Source organism: Podospora pseudocomata, chromosome 5 (assembly GCF_035222375.1).
Source record: "Podospora pseudocomata strain CBS 415.72m chromosome 5, whole genome shotgun sequence".
NCBI classification, from domain to species: domain Eukaryota; kingdom Fungi; phylum Ascomycota; class Sordariomycetes; order Sordariales; family Podosporaceae; genus Podospora; species Podospora pseudocomata.
In genome coordinates this window covers 4,529,551-4,551,925 of record NC_085889.1, presented here as the reverse complement: position 1 = coordinate 4,551,925, position 22,375 = coordinate 4,529,551, and the positions used below count along the sequence as shown (strand labels likewise).

The 22,375-nt window shown below is 52.2% G+C and overlaps 3 protein-coding genes across 3 annotated transcripts; all 3 read left to right on the top strand.

Annotated features, from left to right (window-relative positions):
* The first annotated feature begins 20 nt into the window (after positions 1 to 20).
* QC762_500370 (uncharacterized protein) lies at positions 21 to 2,403 on the top strand. The gene is made up of 5 exons (XM_062890468.1): positions 21 to 594; positions 644 to 676; positions 731 to 1,120; positions 1,174 to 1,536; positions 1,593 to 2,403. The coding sequence occupies exons 1-5, from the start codon at positions 421 to 423 to the stop codon at positions 2,301 to 2,303; spliced, it is 1,671 nt and encodes a 556-aa protein (XP_062742904.1). The 5' UTR covers positions 21 to 420; the 3' UTR covers positions 2,304 to 2,403.
* A 738-nt stretch (positions 2,404 to 3,141) lies between these two features.
* QC762_500380 (Type I Iterative PKS) lies at positions 3,142 to 11,321 on the top strand. Its single transcript, XM_062890469.1, has 8 exons — positions 3,142 to 4,077; positions 4,128 to 4,640; positions 4,695 to 4,802; positions 4,856 to 5,743; positions 5,796 to 9,286; positions 9,341 to 9,598; positions 9,648 to 9,805; positions 9,868 to 11,321. The coding sequence occupies exons 1-8, from the start codon at positions 3,249 to 3,251 to the stop codon at positions 11,258 to 11,260; spliced, it is 7,638 nt and encodes a 2,545-aa protein (XP_062742903.1). The 5' UTR covers positions 3,142 to 3,248; the 3' UTR covers positions 11,261 to 11,321.
* A 5,434-nt stretch (positions 11,322 to 16,755) lies between these two features.
* On the top strand, positions 16,756 to 19,664 carry QC762_0088630 (uncharacterized protein; the record flags this gene model as incomplete). Its single annotated transcript, XM_062884033.1, is given in 3 exon segments — positions 16,756 to 17,041; positions 17,096 to 17,421; positions 17,430 to 19,664. Coding segments are annotated over 3 exon segments (2,796 nt in total). The 5' UTR covers positions 16,756 to 16,806.
* Positions 19,665 to 22,375: the final 2,711 nt, after the last annotated feature.

Genomic DNA, 22,375 nt, shown 5'->3' with positions numbered 1-22,375 from the left:
ATCACCTCTTTCGCAGGCCGATAACGAACACAATGGGTTCCTAGCCACCGCCTTGCGCCTTCTCCGGGACCGTCACACACGAGTTGCATTGCACGCGCGTGTGTTCCAGAGACACCGAATGGAGGTAGGGAGTTCCACGCATGCTCTGATGGGGCAAAACTCGCCAACAGATATCTTGCGCCGTGTTTTCATTTATTTTGCCGAGTTAACCTTCCTTATCTGGCAGACGCAGTAAACTGTAAACTGTTGGTCATCATGGCAGCTTTACCCAAGCCGAGGCATCTTCGAGCAAGAAAGCAGCCCCAATCCTACATAACTTCAAGGCCAAGGACAACCACCCTTTTGCTGGCGATGGTGGGTGTCCTTCTGCCTCTTGTCTGATTCGATGCTGATTTTTGTTTCTAAGCGATCGCAACGAAAATGGCACAGCAATCACCCCACGATGCCAGCCAACCTCCAGCTCATCTCGTAACGGACCAACAGATTAGCGTCGAACGCAGCGAACAGGTGGGGGGAGAGTTAAACGCATGGAAGGCCGGGAGACAGGAGTGGATGATTCTGTTGACACTGTCCATTATCTCTTTCATCATTGCTGTGAGCACATAGCAGCCATCTCCCTGCGCATTTGCTGACTGTCCGTCAGGTTGATGTCATGATTCTGATTCCAGCACTGCCTGTTTGTTCTCTCTCCTGACCAAAAAATGGCAGTGGCACTGACACGGCAGCCCAGACACTCGCCCATGAACTCGGCGGAACGTCTGCAGCAACCTTTTGGACAGGCACATCTTTTCTGCTGGCCAACGCAGCACTTGTTCCCTGCATTGGCGCCGTGTCTGACATCTTTGGTCGCCGTGAGCTGCTCATGGTGTCGCTTCTTTTCTTTACCGTGGGGACAGTGGTATGTTGCACATCCCACACCATGACCCAGCTGCTGGCCGGCCGAACCTTGCAAGGTGTTGGGGCCGGTGGCATCCAGACAATGTCCTACATCATCGTGTCGGATATTGTGCCTCTCAGGCAGAGACCAAAATACGGCAACTTCACCTTGTTGGCCTGGGGCTTAGGCGCCATCTGTGGTCCCGTCCTTGGCGGTGTGATTACTGAGCACACAACATGGAGGGTATGTTTTCATCGATCATTTTCACGAGGCAGCAATGCTGACAACAAAACCAGTGGCTCTTTTACATCAACTTTCCCATCTGCTGTCTTGGGCTCTTGATTGTTCCTCTCACAGTCAATCTCAGGCCAGAGAAGAAGAGAACTTTTGCGGAGAACCTTGCCGCTGTTGACTGGGCTGGTGGTGTTTTATTCATCGCCAGCATCTCAAGCTTCTTGGTCGGGCTCACTTGGGCAGGAATCCAATTTCCGTGGAACTCCTATCAAACACTTGTGCCAATCATCGTGGGTGCGGTTGGCCTGTTGCTAACGGTGGTTTATGAGAAACGCGTCCCTGCTTTCCCATTCTTGAGGGTCTCAGTCTTTAACAGCCTGTCTGCGGTGCTTGTTTACATCTGCACCACAGTTCATGGATTTCTGGTGCGTCACCCACCCCTGAACCCCTATTTGAGGGCCCCACACTAATAACGTCAAAGCTCTTCTCGCACCTGTTTTACATCATGTTCTATTACCAGTCCATCAAGGCCATAAACCCGACAATAGTGGCTGTCATTATGGTGGCGGTAAACCTGGTTCTTTTCCCCGCCAGCATCGTCACAGGCCTGATGATTACACGGTTCGGGTCATTTTTATGGGCTGTTTGGGGTGGGCTGGCAGTGACAACATTGGGGAATGGTCTGTTATTCCTCTTGGACCGAGACCGTTCAGTGGCAGCAACTGTCTTCATCTTGCTTGTTTCCAGCATCGGCCAGGGACTTTTGCTCAGCGCGCTCAACGTGGCTACGCAGACCATGGCCAAGACAGTTGATGTCGCGTATGCAGTCACCATGTTCATGTTTATGCGGACACTCGGCATGTGTTTGGGAGTTGCCTTGGGCGGCACAACATTCCAAAATGTGCTGCTGAGAGCACTTGAAGAAAGGAAAGTCGCTGATGCTCTCGTCATTGCAGTTGATGCAGAATCATTTGTGGCGAGACTCCACGCCATGCAAAGCGGCCCCACAAAGGATGCGATACTCGAGTCTTATGTGAAAGGGTTTCATGGTGTATTCGGCCTGTTGGTAGGTCTCTCAGCGTCGTGCTTATTGGCAAGCTTCTTCATGAAACACCACACCCTAGATAGGAAGTTGGATTCCGAACATAAACTGCAGGGCAGGCATTCCGCAAAGGGGGATGTGAGCGCCTAGGCTGCCAGCATGTCGAATAGAACATCAAATTTGCCAACCATTCGAACTCCGTTTGCCAATCAAGCGTAGGCATCTTGACTGACTACGCCACTGGCCAGCATACCGGCCGGGAGTGCATGGTGGCACATTTCACGAGTATCCCTGCTGTGCCACAGGGCGGGAGGATTCTTCATCCGACTGTCAAATAGTTTCGGTGACTCGGTCCGCCAAGTAAACCTCATATCGAGGTCCCTTCATTTGGTGATGACTATCATGATTGGTTATCAGCCCTACGCGCCCCGATTACCAAAGCAATGGGTTACTAATTCCGGTAGAAGCAGAACCCTGGCAAAATCAATATCGAGAGGCCAACGACCCGCCCTTCACGCACCACCGGATGCATCAGTCGTGTGAAGAGAGGCGTAGATATCAGCCTTCTCTACCCGACGATTGCTGAGCCCTACCAAGACTTTTCTAGTGTCCATTCAAGTTCATAGTATCATGGAATCACTGTTCGTGGACTGGCAGTTCGGGTAGTATCTAGGAAGTATACCCGCCGTTATCCTACGGCAAGGTTGACACATCTCCGGAATGGCTCGCTTTGCTGCGCCTGTTCCTTCCCGAGTGCGAGTGGGAATAGGAACCTGGCGGTGGATCACGGTTCCTCCTCACCTTCCGGCAGTCGAGACAGCTCGGTATGCGGAGAAGCTGCCTGTTTTGAGCTGCAAGTCCGGTTCCTACAGGCTCACAGATTGCTGTTCGTTCTCCAGGGCAGGTGCCCGAACTAGGTACCTTACACACCGGCTTCAAAGAGTCTTGTAGGGTCGAAGTATCTCATTTTCAGGCACAGCATGTGAGGAAATGTCTTCGCAGCACTATATAGAGACCGCTCTAGCTTCGTCGTAGACTCAAAGCCCTAGGTCTGCCTAGGTAGTCATCGTGCCTCTCTGCTATCTCAACGCCATCATGCATCTCAACCAAGCACCTCCGGCTCTGACCGGCCCCAAGCATCTTCTCTCCGCTGAAATTGGCGTCAAGGAGATCATCAGCAAGACACCCGGCTCCGGCTCGGATGCAGGCTCGGTCACAACAGCCTATGATGATATCCCTACTTCAATCATGACGGCGGATGCTCTTGCTGCTGCCATATCAGACTCCAAGCGTGCAAGCAACAATCCCTCAGTTCCAGTGGCAATCTGCGGCATGGCTATGCGCCTGCCTGGAGGTATCACATCCTCCGAGCAGTTCTGGGATCTGCTGGTTAACAAGCGTGACGCTCGTAGTCGCATTCCAACCTCACGCTACGATGTGGATAGTTTCCTCTCTTCCACCGGCAAGAGTGGAACGGTCAACACAACTCATGGTTACTTTCTGGACCGCGACCTTACCCAGTTTGACGCTTCGTTGTTGTCCATGACGAGGAACGAAGTCGAAAAGCTGGATCCTCAACAGCTGTTGCTCCTGGAAATCACCAGGGAATGCCTTGAGAATGCAGGCGAAGCGGACTGGAGAGGCAAACGGATTGGTTGCTATGTGGGAACCTTTGGACAAGATTGGTTTGAGATGCAATCCAGAGATACCCAGGAGGCCGGACCCTACCGGATCACTGGAACAGAAGACTTCTTGTTGGCCAACAGAATCTCGTATGAGTACGACTTCAAGGGGCCAAGCTTCATCGTCAAGACTGCTTGCTCAAGCTCGCTGATTTGCCTTGATCTGGCCACCAAGGCAATACAGAACGAGGACATCTCCAGTGCCATTGTCGGAGGTTCCAACTTGATCATGAACATGAACAGTAAGTTCCTCAACACCTACTCAAGAAGAACAGAAGCTAACAGTTCATAGTGACTCAGGCTCTTGCTGAACAGGGAGTTCTCAGCCCAAATGGCTCATGTCGGACCTTTGACGCTGACGCTGACGGCTATGCCCGAGGCGAGGCTGTCAACATGATCTACCTCAAGCGCCTCGACGAGGCCATCAGGGATGGCAACCCCATCCGTGCCATCATCAGGGGAACAGCAACCAACTTCGACGGCAAGACGCAAGGCATTGCGCAGCCCAGTTCCAAAAGCCACGAGGCATTGATACGAGACTGTTACAACAAAGCGGGTATCAGCGACTTCACCCGGACGGCCATGGTTGAGGCACATGGCACAGGCACAAAGACTGGAGACCCCATCGAGACAACCGCCATTGCCAATGTCTTTTACGAAAAGGGTGTATACATCGGCTCTGTCAAGCCGAACCTGGGCCACGCCGAGGGTGCTTCTGGCCTAACTGGCGTCATCAAGAGTGTTCTGGCGCTTGAGCACAAAGTCATTCCTCCCAACATCAAGTTTGACAAGCCGAACCCAAAGAGTAAGACCTATGCCATGCAGTTTTCCGACATTTATCTAACCGGAATTGTTGCAGTTCCGTTCCAAAAGGGCCTCCGAGTGCCGGTGGAACCGACCCCTTGGCCCCGAGACCGCCACGAGCGTATCAGCGTCAGCAGCTTTGGAATAGGCGGCGCTAATGCCCGTAAGTGTGTGCTCATTTGGTGGCCGCGACAGACAGCTAACTTTATCCGCAAGATATCATCCTGGACTCGGCAGACTCCTTTTCGGTTCCCATGGTTTTGACCAGTCCCAAGTCGGCGCCCAGACTCCTGGTTGTCACGGGTAGCCTTCGTGACTCCGTACTCAAGGGAGCCCGAGACATTGTCGACTATCTTGACAAACATGCTGACTCTGTGAGAGACTTGGCTTATACCCTTGGAGAGCGGCGGGAACATCTCGATTTCCGTTCATACGCGGTGGCAGTTGAAAGCGCACCCACTGTGTTTGCCGCGCCCCAAAAGGCGGCCAGTACCCCTTCGGGTGTCGTTTTCGCATTCAATGGCCAAGGCAGCCAGTGGGCCAATATGGGATCAACATTGATTTCCAGTTTTCCCTCTGCCTCGGACGACCTCGATATCATGGACAAGGTGTTGTCAGGCTTGCCATGTCCGCCGGCATGGACTCTGAGAGACGAACTTTTACGCCCCAAAGAGACAAGCAATGTCAACAAGGCAGAGTTCTCGCAGCCTCTCTGCACAGCCGTTCAGATCATCATTGTTAACCTGCTGAGAAAGTTTGGAGTCGTCCCGGCAGGTGTCGTCGGTCATTCGAGCGGAGAGATTGCTGCGGCATATGCTGCCTCCGCCTTAGACATGCAAGAGGCCATCGTTGCTGCGTATCTGCGAGGTTTTGTCATGGGACAGCAGACCGGCCAAAAAGGAGCCATGGCCGCTGTTGGATTGGGCAAAGACGGGGTGGACCTGTTTCTCGTCCCTGGCGTGGTGGTTGCCTGCGAAAATAGTCCAACCAGCGTGACATTGTCCGGCGACGCGGACAAGATCGACCAAGTCATTGCCGAGATCAAAGAGGAAGCCCCTGATGTGTTTGTAAGAAAGCTGGTGGTGGAGATGGCGTACCACTCCCGTAAGCTTGTCCATGTGATTCCATCAAAGAAAATAAGCTGACAGAACTCTAGATCACATGAAGAGCGTTGGCGAGGTATACGAAACAATGCTTCGTCCTTTTGTTTCAAGCAAGTCGCCCTCGGTGCCGTTCTTCTCAACCGTCACCAACAAAATCCTTGACCAGGGAGGATCTCTGGATGCTTCGTACTGGAGAAGCAATCTGGAATCACCAGTGCTCTTCAACACGGCTGTTCAAACTGTCCTTGCTCGTTTTCCCGAGAGCATTATTGCCGAAATTGGACCTCATTCGGCGCTTGCTGGTCCTCTCAGACAGATCATGCAGACCTTTCAGCCAAACAAGGTCGAATACCTCCCTACTTTGGTCAGAGGCCAAGATGGGACTATCAACATGCTAACGTTTGCCGGCGAGCTATTCACAAGAGGCTTCAAGCTTGCATTTCAAGACATCAACCCCCGTGGCAAAGTCTTGACCAACCTCCCCAACCATCCCTGGCATTATGAGGGTCAATACTGGTACGAAAGCCGCCTGTCCCACATGAAGAGATTTCCCAAGTTTCCCCGTCACGACCTCTTGGGGTCTCACATTGCCGAGTGCGGTGATGCTGAGCCTGCATGGCGAAACATTTTGCGCCTCGCTGATGTCCCCTGGATCAGAGATCACATGGTCGGGCCCGATATCGTTTTTCCTGCGGCAGGCTACATTGCCATGGCAGGTGAAGCCGTTCGACAGGTCACGGGCTGCACTGATTACACTCTCCGAGAGGTATCCATCGGCCACGCCATGATATGCCGAGACTCGGGGCACAACGAGACCGTTTTAACGCTGCGTCCCCACCGTTTGACAACGAGCCTGAACTCGGCGTGGTACGAGTTTACAATCTCGTCGTGCAACGGAGGGGCGTGGACCAAGCACTGCTCTGGTCAGGTCAGAGGTGGACGTCACCTTGACGGCGTCGAGGTGCCCGCAATCAGCGACCTGCCGAGAAAGATTGCGGCAGGACCGTGGTACCAGACGTGGCGCAATGTCGGGCTCAACTACGGTCCTCGGTTTCAGGGCATCGAGAGGCTTTCTGCTCATCCTGCTGAGAACAAGGCTGTGGCTCACATCGTCAACCGAATCGATGAGAACGACTCTGTCTATCAGCTTCACCCGACGACCATTGACTGCTGTCTCCAGTTGTTCATGGCAGCGGCTTGCCGTGGACAGACACGAGCCATGCACAAGCGGTCGATCCTCCCCACGTCCCTTGGTGATGTCTACATCGGGACTTTGGGTGCCAATAATGAGATGACTGTGGAGGCTGGGGCTGACTACACAGTCAGAGGAGGCGTCGATGGCACATGCATGGGCGTTGGTCGAAACAATGAGGATATTGTGCTGGTCATCAGAGACATCAAACTCTCCCCTGTGGGGGAAGAAGAGCCTGCTTCTGAAGTTGATCCTCATGCTGGCGCGCACCTCGTATGGAAGCCCCATGTGGCCTTTCAAGACCTGAGAGACTTGGTCGACGTCCGGACCCTAGTGGAGCGAGAAACATTTCCCTTGTTGCAAAAGTTGACGCTATGCTGCTCCATCGAGGCTTGTAAGCGCCTGGAGGGCTTCATCCATACAATCACCCATGAGCATCTCAGGAAATTTCATGCTTGGTTGCACGCCCAAGTGGAACAGGCCAAGACTCGGGGATATGCCCTCGTCGATAATGTTGACGAACTCCTCCAGCTATCCTCGACGGAGCGAGTGACTCTTATTTCCCAAACAGCCAGGGAGATTGAGAGCACAGAGGCATCCATCATTGGCACGGCTGTTCACAGGATCTTTGATGCAATCGAGGAGATTTTCCGCGGCGACATTGAAGCGCTCGAGGTTCTTCGAGAGGGAGATGTGTTGACCGACTTGTACAACTTCATTGACAACAAGAATTACAGCCAATTCTTAAGACTGCTGAGCCACAGCAAGCCGAACCTAAAGATTCTCGAAGTCGGGGCCGGCACTGGAGCAACGACCGAGGTAGTCTTGGGTTCGCTGGATTCCTTCTCGTCCTACACCTTCACCGACATCTCTGCTGGCTTTTTCCCTGCGGCCAAGGAAAGATTCGACAAAGTCAAAGCCATGGAGTTTATGCCCCTTGATATCAGTATTGACCCAGCAAGTCAGGGATTTAAACTTGGCTCATATGATCTCGTCATTGCCACCAACGTCTTGCACGCCACGCCCAGCCTGCACGAGACGCTTGTCAACGTGAGGAAGCTACTGAAGCCTGATGGGCAGATGCTTTTGCAAGAGCTTTCCCCAACGACAAAGTGGTTCAACTACACCATGGGCCCGCTTTCGGGTTGGTGGCTGGGAGAGGCAGATGGTCGTCCCGACGAACCATACGTTGGCCATCAAAGATGGATTGATGAAATGTCCAAAGCTGGGTTTGAGCATGCTCACCCGGTTATGCTCAATGAAGAGGACGCGTTCTACGAGCTCAACATTACCTGGGTCGCATCGTGTGCTCCTCCTGCTCCCGTGGACCGCCGAGGCATCTCCGTCCTGTCAGCGCAGCCAGAAAGCCCCGTTGCCAACGCCGTGGTCAAGGCCCTCCAGAACCGCAATTTTGAAGTGGAAATCATTGGGCTCCATGACACTCCAAAGAGCGACATAATCTCCATTCTCGATCTCGAGACAAACAACCCCTTCCTCGATGGTTTATCTCCAACCACCTTCTCCCAGCTCCAGGCATTTACCACGAACCTCGGCAGCTCAAGCGGCTTTGGAATGCTCTGGTTGACTAAATCGTCCCAAGTCAACTGCACAGAGCCCCAGTACTCACGTATTCTTGGTCTCGCTCGCACTATTCGCAATGAGCTTCTCGTCGACTTTGCCACCCTTGAGCTCGAAAACCTGGACTTTTTGGCTTCTGACGAACAGATGAATACAATCTGCCAAGTTCTCTGCCAGTTTCAACAGCAAATCGCCTCTGGTGGAGACCAAGGCGACGACGATTCCGGGCCCGACTACGAGTATGCTCTGATCAAAAACACCGTTTATGTCCCTCGTTTCCATCGCTTTTCTGTGGAGGACAGCTTAGCTCTCGAAGCTGACTCGGCATCCGCCGGAGCGGCTAAGAAGCTCAAAGTAACGAAACGGGGCTCGCTGAAAGGCCTCGAATGGGTAAATGTCCCCAACTCAGAGCTCGGCGCATCCACGCTGGTTGGTGATGAGGTTATTGTCGACACAAGAGCGGCAGGGATGAACTTCAAGGACATCCTTACCGCTATGGGGGTGATTGACGGACAAAAGGTCGAGGGGACAGGGCTGGGGTTGGAGTGCGCCGGTGTCGTCAGCGCTGTCGGACCCGGTGCTGCTTCCAATGGCCTCAAAGTGGGAGACAGGGTGGCTGTGGGCGCGTTCAACAGCTATGCCACCAGGGTAAAGGCGAGAATTGTGGCCAAGATACCAGACGAGGTCTCATTCGAAGAAGCAGCGACAATTCCGAGCGTGTACTGCACGGTTATCCATGGCTTGTTGGATCTGGCAAGGCTGAAAGCCGGTCAGGTAAGGCGGTCCAAGCTCTGTTTGATCGCTCAAAGGTGCTAAGTCCTTCAACAGTCCGTTCTCATCCACTCCGCCTGTGGCGGGATTGGTATCGCAGCGATCCATGTTGCTCGCATGGTAGGAGCGGAGATTTATGCAACAGTCGGTAGCGAAGATAAGGTCCAGTACCTTGTTGATACCTTTGACGTCCCGAGACAGCGCATTTTCCACTCTCGAGACTCTAGTTTTGTGGATGGCGTCTATCGTGAAACAAAGGGGCAGGGCGTTGATGTTGTTCTCAACTCTCTGTCGGGGGATCTCCTCCATGCTTCGGTCAGTACCGGTGCACATACGTCCGGCTCCAAGGCTAACAAAGCACCAGTGGAAATGCGTTGCCGAGTTTGGCAGCATGGTCGAGATTGGCAAGAGAGATTTCATCGGCCACGGTAAGTTGGCCATGGACATGTTTCAGGAGAACCGCTCCTTCTTCGGCGTGGACCTTGCGCCCATGTACGTCAAGAGACCAGAAATGGCCAAAAGGTACAATACATCTCGTTCCCGGCTTGAAGCTCGTATTGCAAGCCCGCTGACATTCATCACAGCTTGCTGGAACGGGCCATGGCGTTTTACAAAGCAGGAAAGATTCATCCTATCCTCCCGATGACTTGCTACGATTGGTCCAAGCTGGAAGACGGGTTGCGGTTCATGCAGACAGGACAGCATACCGGCAAGCTGGTGCTGCGTATGCCTGGGGACCCTTTACTTCTCCCGGCTACAGCCACTGTTCGGAGCGGGTTTTCCCTTCGTGCAGATGCATCGTATCTTCTTGTCGGTGGGCTGGGTGGCCTGGGTCGACAGGTAGCCATCTGGATGGCAGAGAGCGGCGCAAGGCATCTGGTTTTCTTGTCTCGAAGCGGCCAAGATGCTCCAGAAGCTTCCCAACTTACCGAGGAGCTTGCCGCCATGGGCTGCGCCGTCAAGGTCATCAAGGGTAGTGTAACAAGCTTGCAAGATGTCCGCCGGGTCGCATCCGAGGCACGGCCCCCTGTTGCTGGTGTGGTTCAGCTGGCCATGGTTCTGAGGGATGCCGCATTCCCCCAAATGACACACAGCGACTGGGAGGCAGTCATGGGCCCCAAGGTTGAAGGGACATGGAACCTGCACAAGGCCTTTTCGGACGAAAGCCTCGATTTTTTCGTTCTCTTTGGGTCTTCCTCTGGTGTCTGGGGCAACCGGGGGCAGGCCAACTACGCTGCTGCCAACACGTTCCTAGATTCGTTTGTTCAGTATCGCCATCATCTCGGTCTCTGCGCGTCGGTCATGGATGTTGGCATTGTGGGCGATGTCGGCTACGTGAGCCAGAACAAGGCCGTCAAAGAGCTATTCCAGTCCAAGGGTGCGCATATCCTGAGCGAGCAAAAGGTTCTTGATGCTCTAGAGCTTGCAATCAAGACATCAGCCCCCCCTGCTCCGAAGAGGTCCGCAACCGCTGAATCCTTTGTCAACCAGAGTCAGCTGGCTATTGGGCTGAGGGTCGATGAGTCGCGAGCTTCGGCCCAGAATCGTGCCGTCTCGCTGTGGGGTCGAGACCCTAGATTCGGTGTGTTGCGAAGCCATGAGAAGCAAAAGGCCGGCACAGCGGGCAGTATGCCAAGCGCAATGCTGGAGAAGCAGGATGGCTGCACTGATCTCGACGAATTATTTGCTGCTGCGAGCGACAATGCTCAGATATTTGCTGAGCCGTCTGCCAGCGCCATCATTTCGCGGCACATTGGCACAACGCTTCTGACCTTCATGATGAAGCCGGTCGAGAGCCTGGATGTCACGGCAAGCCCGGTATCGTTGGGCATCGATTCTCTGATGGCTATCGAGTTGCGCAACTGGTGTCGGCAGCGGCTGGGAACTGAGGTGACGGTTCTGGAGATTATGGGGGCGCCGTCGATTGAGAGTCTGGGGATGAGTGTCGTGGAGAGACTGCTGGCTGAAAGAGCATGAGGCTGTGTAGCTGCTAGCAAAGGTCCACTATCCTTTCAAATAATGAATCATAATGAATCATGCTTGGCTATCTTCTTGTCCAACCAATCAAAGTCAATTCGCATTGATATTAAAGTTTATTAGTGGAGTAATTGGACGGATCCTCCAATAAGATATAAAAGTGGTGATAATGAGAATGATGATGTTCACCTTTTGATGTAACCAACACTGTAAAGCCGTATGAAGGAACTAAATATCGGCCTAACTATTTATCTAAACGGCCGTTACCGTTTTAATCGGTATATACCTCTTTCGTCCGAAATAAAACCCCTCTCCCATTATTAATAAATATTCTTGCGACTTTTTTAATTATAAAGTGATACGGGAAACTTAAGAAAATACTTACAACGTACATTATAAGCGAGTCGTGGGTACAAGCGAGCCGTGGGTGTCACAGACCAACCATATAGCAAGGCCAGCTAACTGGGTCTATCAATCGGAGGAAGGAGACACGACGGCAAGGTTGCAGGGTCAGAGGGGGCTCACTGCTTGGCAAAGGTGAGCCGGATCACTGCTTGGCAATGGTGAGCCGGATCGCCACGATTACCTGGTGAGCGTGGTGAGCGCCAGAGGATCACCACCGACCGCTGGTGAGCGGGAGTAATCCAGGTACGGAGGTACTTAGGGGTCTAAGGTCTATATATACGGAGGAACTAGATAGCTCGTAGATAGTTCCGCAGTATGCAATTCAGATTGTATTCACGGTATCTTGTGTTTACATTGAGACATCTTGTTGTGCACTGTTTAGCTGCACCGAACCAATTGTCAGAAGTTACCTTCAACCCGTATCCCTTTCAGAGGTTCTGTACAGGGGTTCGTCACACAATCGAGTTTCGCCGAGGGTCTATCTGTCTTGATATGCTTTAATCGTAGCCATACCTTATCCCCAATACCGAATTGTTCAGCTGTGTGACGAGCTCTATTGGCGTACTCTTCTTGACGTTCTTGGGCTGAGGCTATTGCTGCTTGGGCTACTTCTGTTGCTTCCCGTAGCCGGGCTACAAGAGCTTCTCCCCGAGCGATTGGCGACTTCTCTGTAGTCCTTAGGGGCTCTTTTGCATCGATCAGATCCAGAAGGTCAACGTTGTAGCCATGGGTCATAAAAAAGGGGCTGATACCGGTCGAGGTCGCATCGCGGTTATTGATCGCTAGCATAGCCATCGGGAGAAGTGCAACCCAGTCGTCTTGCCAATAAGTTGTGTAGGAGCGTAAGTATTCTTCAAGGACTTGGTTCATCCGCTCAGTGGCTCCGTCCGTCTCCGGATGATTTGCTGTCGATAGTCGTCGTGTGATTCGAAGCAGGTTGCATATCCTAGCCCACATATGGCTTACGAACTGGGGTCCTCTGTCTGAGACAATGGCCCTCGGCGGGCCATGGTGTCGGATCAAGCAGCGGATGAGACGATCTGCTACTGCGTCTACCGTCGTAGATGCCATAGACTCGAAGATCACATTCTTGGACAGTCTGTCCGTAATTACCATAATCTCGGTTGCTCTGTCAGGGCCCGATGGAGGTAATCCGGAAACAAAGTCGATGGAAAGCTCTGACCATATCCGATCGGGAATAGGGAGGGGCTTTAATAATCCTCTTCGTTTCTCCCGCCATACAGCTGTCCTTCCACAAACATCACAATTCCTTAGAAATCTCCTTACATCTTGACTTAGGCCTGGCCAAGTAAACTTTCGGCTGATAAGGCTCTTCGTCATATCCCTTCCAGGATGGCCAGCCAGCGTAGAGTCGTGCGTCTCTTGGATAACCCGGGTACGTAGCGGTTCAAAGTGAGGGAGCCATATTCGGCCCCTCCAACACAAGCGTTTTCCTTCGTCGATAAAACATTCCGCAATAGATATTGGTAACCCCCACTGTGAGGGCAGTTGACGCTCTCCGTTTAAGACCATACGTCTGATCAGCCAGTAGCGGTGATTGGCTTCCAATCCTTGGTCCCATAAGCTTTTCAAAGGCTCCTCGGAAAAGGGGTTCTCTGGGGGGTCCGATTTATCCGCGGGGTCGTCTAACTCCTGATCCTGATCTCCGCCCTTAACCAAGCCAGCGCTTACTCTGGTGGTTGCTCCCTCATTCTCTTCTTCCACCTCCGCTCGCAATACTGGTTTAGTCTTTTTAATCCCGGTCTCGTTGTCCTGGCGCGGACGTCTTGCAGGCAAAAGAGGACACTTGCTTATTTTGCACCCTGTCCTCCCGCATCTTAAGCAGCGCCCCTCGCTTTTCCGGCGGTCGATCTCGCTCTGATTAACCCATTTTGCGCGCTTTCCCTCCAGCTCCTTGTTAGCTCTGTGGACAGCCTGGCTAATCTTCGTAGGCTCCCAGTCCATCTCGTCTACCGCTGCGGTGGTGATGACTGGTCGGTGCTTCGGTTCTGGTGCTTTAAAATCAGGGGTTGAAGAGCGTGACCTGGTCTTCGGTTTCCGCGTATAAAAGCGCAGCTCGTCGAGATTAGCGCCCAGGTTATGTAGGTTGCTAACGAACTCGGGATAATCTTTAGGTAAGTTCAACTGGCTCGCCAGGGCGGTCCTCATCTCCCTGTTAATGGTCCGTTTGAGGTAGTTGATCTTCACGACGTCGCTCCATTCGGCACCTCCGCTATCTGCTAGCTCTTTTTCGAACTTTGGAAGAAAGGAAGCGAAACTCTCTTTTCCCCTTGACCCATTGATTCCAACCTGCCGAGAGCTCGTTGTTCGATGTTAGGATCGCCGTAACAGGTCGCAAGGTAAACGAGAAAGTGCTCAGGGTTCGAAGTTCCATCTGGGCCACCTCTTTTAAAGAAAGCGGCGGCCATGGCTTGAGGTGTTTCCTCTAAGCGGGCGTATATATATGCGAACTGATCGGTCGGGGAGCCGATTGCCGAACCATCGACTCGGAGCTTACTCCTCATCTCCAATTCCCATTTGCGGAACCTCTTCCTAAGTCCGTTAAAGCGGGGAGGGTCAGGAAGTGTCGGCTTCTTTCTCTTCGAATATTCGTTCGCATCTGGTATCGTTGGCGAATGTACCACTGGTGCGGTGCCTACGCTCGTCGCTGGTGTGAGGGTCGAGACACCCGAAGTAGATCGTTCTCCCTGCATAGATGCGATGGTATCCTGAAGGGTTCGGATTTGCGCTTGATTTGCTTCGTTCGCCTGCTGCCCTTCCTGTCGAAGAGCAGCAATCTGTTCCGCTAACTGACGCACCGTCTGCATCAGCATGGAGGTCTCGGCTTGCGCCGCCATGGTGTCCTCCTGCGTCATTGTCCCTGGCCCTCGTGCCAAGGTCACTACTGTTGAATTCACGCACGTACTCAATGCGCTGAATTCCGCTAGTTGGGTCTGCGCTGAGGCTCTTCCAACTGTTTTCCGCGAGGTGGAAGTTCAGTGTAATGTAACGGTCCCAGGAGTGTATTGCAACTTATCTGGTGACGACTCTACGAGTACACTGAACTTAGGGAAGAAAAGGAAAAGAGAAAGAGAAGGTTTGACAACATGAGCCTTTGATATGGCTGAGCGCGTTGGCCAGTGCGCGGTGATAGAAGGTTCTGGAGTGGTGGTCTGTGCGTGTTCTGGGAATAGCTTCATCAAGGCCGAGGGTTACCGAGGTCCATGCCAGGGCTCAGCCCGTGACAGTTAGTTATATAATCAATTTAACGGCTACGTATATAATTTTAGCATAGTAAAAAAGCCCGTTTTCCGTATATTTAATATGTCAAATATCGTATTAGTAGGCCTATTTACGGGTTAGTTATTAAAGAAATCGTAATTCCTAGCTTCCAGTCGAAAAAATATAAGGTGTCGTCGAATTTGGACATGGTAGGTGGGGACTGACATGGTGTTTAGGATGTACATCCAGACTGTCATTTCCAGGGAAATCCGATGCAGATTTCGGAAGACATACTGCCAAAAACTGAGGAAGATTTCTCTCCCTATCTTCTACATTCACACCCCTCAGTCTTCCAATGAACCTGAAGCATGTAAGCGCCGACAGAAAACAAAAATTGAAATTAAAACGGGTGGTAAAAAATATAGGTACTTCGGTACATTGAGCTCGTATTTTCAGGCTCTCCGGCGGAATGATCATGAAGCATAACTTTTTGCATGTCTTGACATTTACCACTCCGATCTTTGAAGCCAAAATCATGATCATCTGTGTGCCATCGTGTCACGAACCAACCATATAGCAAGGCCAGGAGAAGACTGCAGCTGATCACGTCTACCAATCGGAGGCAGGAAACAAGATAGCGGGGTAGGACATGGCTCACTGCTTGGCAAAGGTGAGCCGGATCACCACGGATCACTGGTGAGCGGGAGTGAGCTAGGTACGAAGGTACTTAGGGATTCACGGTCTATATATACGGAGGAACTAGACGGCTCGTAGATAGTTCCGTAGTCTGCAATCACAGCTTGTATTCACGGTATCTGGTGTTTATATTGAGACATCTTGTTGTGCACGGTTTAGCTGCACCGATCCAATATCTAGAAGTCGTCATTGGTGTCGCTATCCAAATCACAGTTTTTGAGCGGATGACCACGGTTTGAAACCTAGCTTAGGATAGTCGATGACCCTATTTCGAAGCTGCAGAGTTCCGAACCGGCGGTCAGGTTTGCATTACGAGAGAATAAATGGTTGTGTAAATAGATTCAAGCTTGTTCAATACACAGCAGAGCAAGCAAGAGGAACAAATATACAAAGTCTACCCCCTTCGGCCAAATGTAGCAGTGATAGTGCCGCTGTTGACTCCCACTTGCTGGCCACTATTATTGTTTCCAAAGGTGATTGTGGTTCCCTGGTCTGCTCGGGCATTTGCGGCTGCTGTCTGGATCACGGAGAGCAGTTCCTCAAACAGCATCGCCCAGGGATTCCCACTGCGAGTCCGTCACAGCCCCCAACGAGTCAAGAGCAAGTTCCACTGATTGGAGATTGTTGGTGAGCGCCTTCACGGTATTAGGTGCGTCGGCAATGTTCTGCAAGTCCTCTACCAAGAGTCGCACGCAGTGCAGCGTTGGTGCGACAATACCCACGACGCCGGCTGTGATACTGAGAGGATCCATATTGGAGTTCTGAGGATTAACACGTCAACCAAGCTGCCTCGTTGATGCTTACAGAGTGGAAGAAAGCTGGAATCACTGAAGATTAGGCTTGAGTCGCTTAATATATAGCAAGTAAAAAGTGAAAGACTGGGAAAAATTGGGCGCGTTGGACATCACGAGCTGGGCTGAGCAGCTTTAGACTTGCATGAAGGCGGTCGAGATGCAGCTTCTGGCTTGACTCTGATTTGCGGAACGGTTTTTGTGGAGGCAGTGCAGTGTCAAGTTTTGTCTGGACTTGCGACCGGCAGGGGGATCAATCTCTGCAGAGAGCAGGTCGGACCAACCAAACCGACTGCAGAGATGTCTGCCTCTTTTCTTCAGACGGATTCCCTTTTACAGTTGAGGCTGAGTAATGCGGCGATACGCCCGCCAATGACCGGCATCGAATGCCATGAGAAGAAGAATTGCCAAGCAACTCTGCAAATATAAAAAATGCTCACTTCCGATCTTCACCTCCATCCACGAGGTTACAAAACACACAAATGGCTCGATCTTGACGCTACTTACCTCATCGTAAAACCCAAGTTTTCTCTACGCTTCCGCCACGCTGACAAGCTCAGGATAGAAAGTGCAATGCCAGACAGTTATCGTTTCGGCGACTATAACAATGGTTTCCAGGTGGGGACTAACAGGGGGACGATCTACAATACTTTCCCGCAGGCGCCAGGTAAGATTACCAGAGCGCTGTGAGAGTCGAGGGGTGCACCGCTAACTTCCCCAGAACGATCAGAAACCCCGCCGCGGCCATTCGCGACCATCCCCTTCTCCCGCGATCCTGATTTTGTCAACCGCGGAGACATTCTCGAGCAAATCGACCGGCGATGTTCCGAGCCCGCCGCTCGTGTGGCCCTCGTAGGCTTGGGCGGTATCGGCAAGTCGCAGCTGGCCATCGAGTTCGCTCACCGGATCACTGAAAAGCAGCCGGACATATGGGTATTCTGGGTCCACGCTGGAATATATGAGCGCGTCGAGGATGGCTTCAGGACGATTGCCAACACCGTCAAGCTGGCCGGCCGGAACGAGCCCAAGGCCAACATCCCACAGCTTGTGTACAGCTGGCTGTCCAACGAACGGAACGGCAGATGGATCATGATCCTGACAGCGCTGACGACCGCGATGTGTTCGACAACGCGAATATTGCCCACGGCACGACCAGCGGCAATGAGCGCGAGAGGCGGCCGTTTGCGACATACCTACCGCAGAGCCAAAATGGATCGATTATTGTCACAACACGTAACAGGGAGTTAGCATTCAGACTGACCGGGCGCCGTCAAAATATGATCGAAGTCGGACCGATGGCGCAGACAGATGCCCTCGCACTCCTGGAGAAGAAGCTAGGATCGCCCGCGGATCTAGATGTGGCGGCCGATCTCGTACAGGCGCTCGACCTCGTTCCGTTGGCCATTAGCCAGGCTGCCGCCTACATACAGGCAAGGGCGCCGCGGAGCTCGCCCGAGAAGTACCTAGCTGAGTTCCGGAAGAGTGAGCATAGAAAGAGCAGTCTTTTACAGTACGATGCTGGGGACCTACGACGGGATGGAGGCGCATCAAACGCGGTTCTTACCACATGGCAAATATCTTTTGACTACATCCGGTCTAAGCGGCCGTCTGCGGCGGATCTCTTGTCACTTATGAGCTTTTTCGACCGGCAAGGTATCCCTGATTGGGTTTTAAAACCTCCTAGAGTTACTAAGGAGGATATTCCAGGACGGCGTATAGACGAGGACGGAGATACAGACTTTGATAACGGCAGAAGTGCTACAGATGGTGCCGTAGATGATGACATGGATAGTGACACAGATAGTGACCTCACGGATGATAGTGCAGATACCACTGATGATGGATTCGAAGATGATGTGGCGATGCTGAGAGACTACTGCCTCATAGCGACGACTGAGATGGACGAGTTTGAGATGCACGGGCTTGTGCAGTTCTCAACGAGGAAGTGGCTGGAACAATGGGGCCAGCAGGAGACGTTCAAACAGAAGTTTATCGAGCGAATGGCAGCGTCATTCCCAACTGGAGACAACAAGAACTGGGCGACTTGTCGAAATCTCTTCGCACACGTTCAAGTGGCCTTGGGTTACCGACCCAGCGAGAATAGGGAGGAAATATGGGCGACGCTTTTGTATAATGGGGGTTGGTTTGCATGGTCGCAAGGGAGATACGAGGTGGCACAGCGGATGGTGGGCAAAGCGAGACGAGCCCGCGAGAATAGACTGGGAAAAGAGGATACGGCGAGTCTAGATAGTATGTCACTGTTTGCTCTGATCCTTTTGGACCGAGGCCAGTGGGAGGAGGCCGAGAAGCTGTTTGTGCAGGTGATGGAGACTCGCAAGACCAAGCTTGGGGCCGATCACCGAGATACGCTGTCGAGCATGGCCAACCTAGCGTCGACATACAGGAACCAGGGCCGGTGGGATGAGGCCGAGAAGCTGGAGGTGCAGGTGATGGAGACGAGCAAGACCAAGCTTGGGGCCGATCACCCAGATACGCTAACGAGCATGGCCAACCTATCGGCGACATACAGGAAGCAGGGCCGGTGGGAGGAGGCCGAGAAGCTGGAGGTGCAGGTGATGGAGACTCGCAAGACCAAGCTTGGGGCCGATCACCCAGATACGCTATCGAGCATGGCCAACCTAGCGTCGACATACAGAAACCAGGGCCGGTGGGAGGAGGCCGAGAAGCTGGAGGTGCAGGTGATGGAGACGAGCAAGACCAAGCTTGGGGCCGATCACCCAGATACGCTAACGAGCATGGCCAACCTAGCGGCGACATACAGGAAGCAGGGCCGGTGGGAGGAGGCCGAGAAGCTGGAGGTGCAGGTGATGGAGACGAGCAAGACCAAGCTTGGGGCCGATCACCCAGATACGCTATCGAGCATGGCCAACCTAGCGGCGACATACAGGAACCAGGGCCGGTGGGAGGAGGCCGAGAAGCTGGAGGTGCAGGTGATGGAGACGAGCAAGACCAAGCTTGGGGCCGATCACCCAGATACGCTATCGAGCATGGCCAACCTAGCGTCGACATACAGGAACCAGGGCCGGTGGGAGGAGGCCGAGAAGCTGGAGGTGCAGGTGATGGAGACTCGCAAGACCAAGCTTGGGGCCGATCACCCAGATACGCTGTCGAGCATGGCCAACCTCGCTTTTACTTGGAAAAGCCAAGGTCGACACTCGACCGCCTTAGCACTAATGAAGGACTGTGCCCAGGCTCGGCAGCGACGACTTGGTGCAGAGCATCCAGACACCCTGTCGTCTTTGGCCACCGTCACCAAGTGGGGTAGCTAGAACATGTTTCTTAGTTTCGTTTTTATGGTCTACTGTATCTGGATAATGTACTTTTGACTTTTGCTTTTGTGATACTAGTGTACAATTATGCAGCTACCGAGTCGTTATTATATGCACATTTCAATGGCTACATTCTTTGTCATTTACGCAACTGGGGCACGTCAGGCAATTGGAGACATATTTGTCAGAATCTATGGATATACCTGGCCACCAGTAATGAGTTTGAATCAAAGACCTCGTCTTATTTCTCCCTGGGTGGGCAGTCGTCTTTCTGGCGTGCACTTCGTCGAGCACTCTGGCGCGCATGCCGTCCTCCTCGGGGACCACCAGACCTCCCTGGTACAACAATATCGAATTATTCGACAGGAAAAACGGTCCCTCATTCTTCCTGGCCCTTTCTCTGTAAGACTCCAGCGAGGTTGTGGACTTGTTCGCATGAAGATCGCATCAATGAGGTCGTGGCCGGTCAATCTTCGCAACCACTGTGCGGGCGTTTCGGCACACTGTATCCCTCCACATTAGCTCTCGGCTCGAACAGCGGCTTGATACGTCTGTTTGTGATGGCGGAGTCGATGCCGCAATACCACCCCTTAGCAGGACCGGCGTCACCGATGACAACATGAGCAAAACCCAGACGCCGTCACTGGAGCTCAAGCTGGAGGATCAGGAGTCCGCAGATGCAGGTACGCTGGTATCCAAATATGATGCCTGGGAATTCATTTCCAACAACGCCACGGACAACCATCAAGTCACGATTACCCCCACTCGAAAAGAGTTGAAAAGGAGGAAGGCCAGTCTCGACCCCGACGGCAGCGTTTACGCAGGAAGAACGGAAGTGGATTACTTCGGGCCAATTGTAGAGGATAATTGGAATGCATGCCGGCAGACGCTCGAGGGACATGGCTCTTCAGTCTGGTCGGTAGCGTTCTCGCCCGATTCGAAGTGGGTTGCGTCAGGATCAGACGACAACACCATCAAGATCTGGGATGCGGCCACGGGGTCATGTACGCAGACGCTCGAGGGTGATTACAGTAACGCCAGGTCGGTAGCGTCTTCCCTCGATTCGAAGCTGATCGCATCCAAATTAGACGATGCCAATCCCCCACATTACCAAGGCTATAGCATTGGCTTGGGCAACAGATGGATTACGAAGGACTCAGAAAACCGGCTATGGCTGCCTCTGGAATATCAGCCAAGCTGTTCAGCTGTAGCGGCATCAACAGTTGCTATTGGCTGTTCTTCAGGACGCGTCCTAACTATCACGTTCACGACAGACACCTAAGCTGATCTTTCATTCTTTCTCTCTCTCTTTTTTTTTATCATAGCGTGACACAGGAGGGGTCTGGGGGGCTCCGTTAATTTATAGCCCGTCGCAATACTCTAGATCCTTCTAGATCACGCCTCTTTCATCCATTCGAGTATTCTGTTTCGCCATGTAGACGGGTGGCTCTAGAACACTTGGTAGAAACGTCATTTGGCCCACTCGAACAACTCGAGATCGGGCTAGTTGGCTTGACGTAGTTCCAAGCGCCACAATAAACTTCATTTGATCTGGTTTCCTTTAATAGCCGCGAGGCATTTGATTGTCCGCCTTACTTCCAACCATTAATTGTGCAGGTAGATAGCGGTTAGGCCGTAATGCGGCTAATTGCTTATTTACCGTGTAACATAAAGTCTTGCTTACAGCCTGGTGTTAATTTCATTAGCATAATCCTTCAGTACACGCTACTCATATTTCTTCTTTATCATACGAGACAGCTCCCAAGATAATTTAACTGTAGTAACTAAGCCTGTGAGAGCGGCAGCTGATGCTAAGGGAACTAGGGAGGTATGACGCCATAACTGCTAATTTGTTGATTGAATGCGATAAAGGAGCTTAGGTAGGTATGTAAATATGGAACGAAACTGTAGTCAAGACAAGCAGTATGTTGGTTTATTTCACGATGCAACTAGGCCTTTACCTTGATTTTCAAATTCGGTATTCCAACTTAAGCTAGTTAATTTGGACATTTCGAAATCAAACACATTTTTTCCAGGCTGAAATGGGCAGGAGGGTAGGGTGGAAGAGGCAGTGCTGCTCCTAACTACACACCCCACCCAAGTCCAAAAGCGGCAATACATTTCCCTTGACCGGGAAGAACAGGGGGTGGGGTGACACTTGTTATTGCGGCACCTTATAAGCGAGTCCGAAAACGGCAAAAATCCCAGAAATGCGCAGGCCGAGGTTGGATTTGTTGCACCAGGTATGAACAGTTAAGTGTCTTCACGTGGACATGGAGATGACAAACACTCACCTGGTAGCCTCATCTTCCTCTGAAGAGTTCCCGTAATGGATTGTACAGGTGTCACCCGAGATCGTGACGCCCTCAAATCGATGTAGTGTTTCAAAGGAGCCTATACTGTGAAGTGTGCGACTTTGGCATGCGAGAAAGCGAACCTGGAATGTTAATCCAAAATATATTGGGGTATTCACACTAACTCCAGGTCTTGTTTTCTGATAACCAAAGAACAACAGGTTAGAAAACCATGCGGCAATATCCCACAGCAACCGCCGTGAAGATCGACATGTTCCGTATCCAACAAATCTCCCGCTGCATGCCTCAGTTGACACTGTTGCCGCCATCCTTCTGTCGTTTACGGGAGCTGGAGACCTTCTCCACCGTTTACTTCTTTCAGATCAGAAAGCGGAGGCGGAAAGAACTCGCTACAAG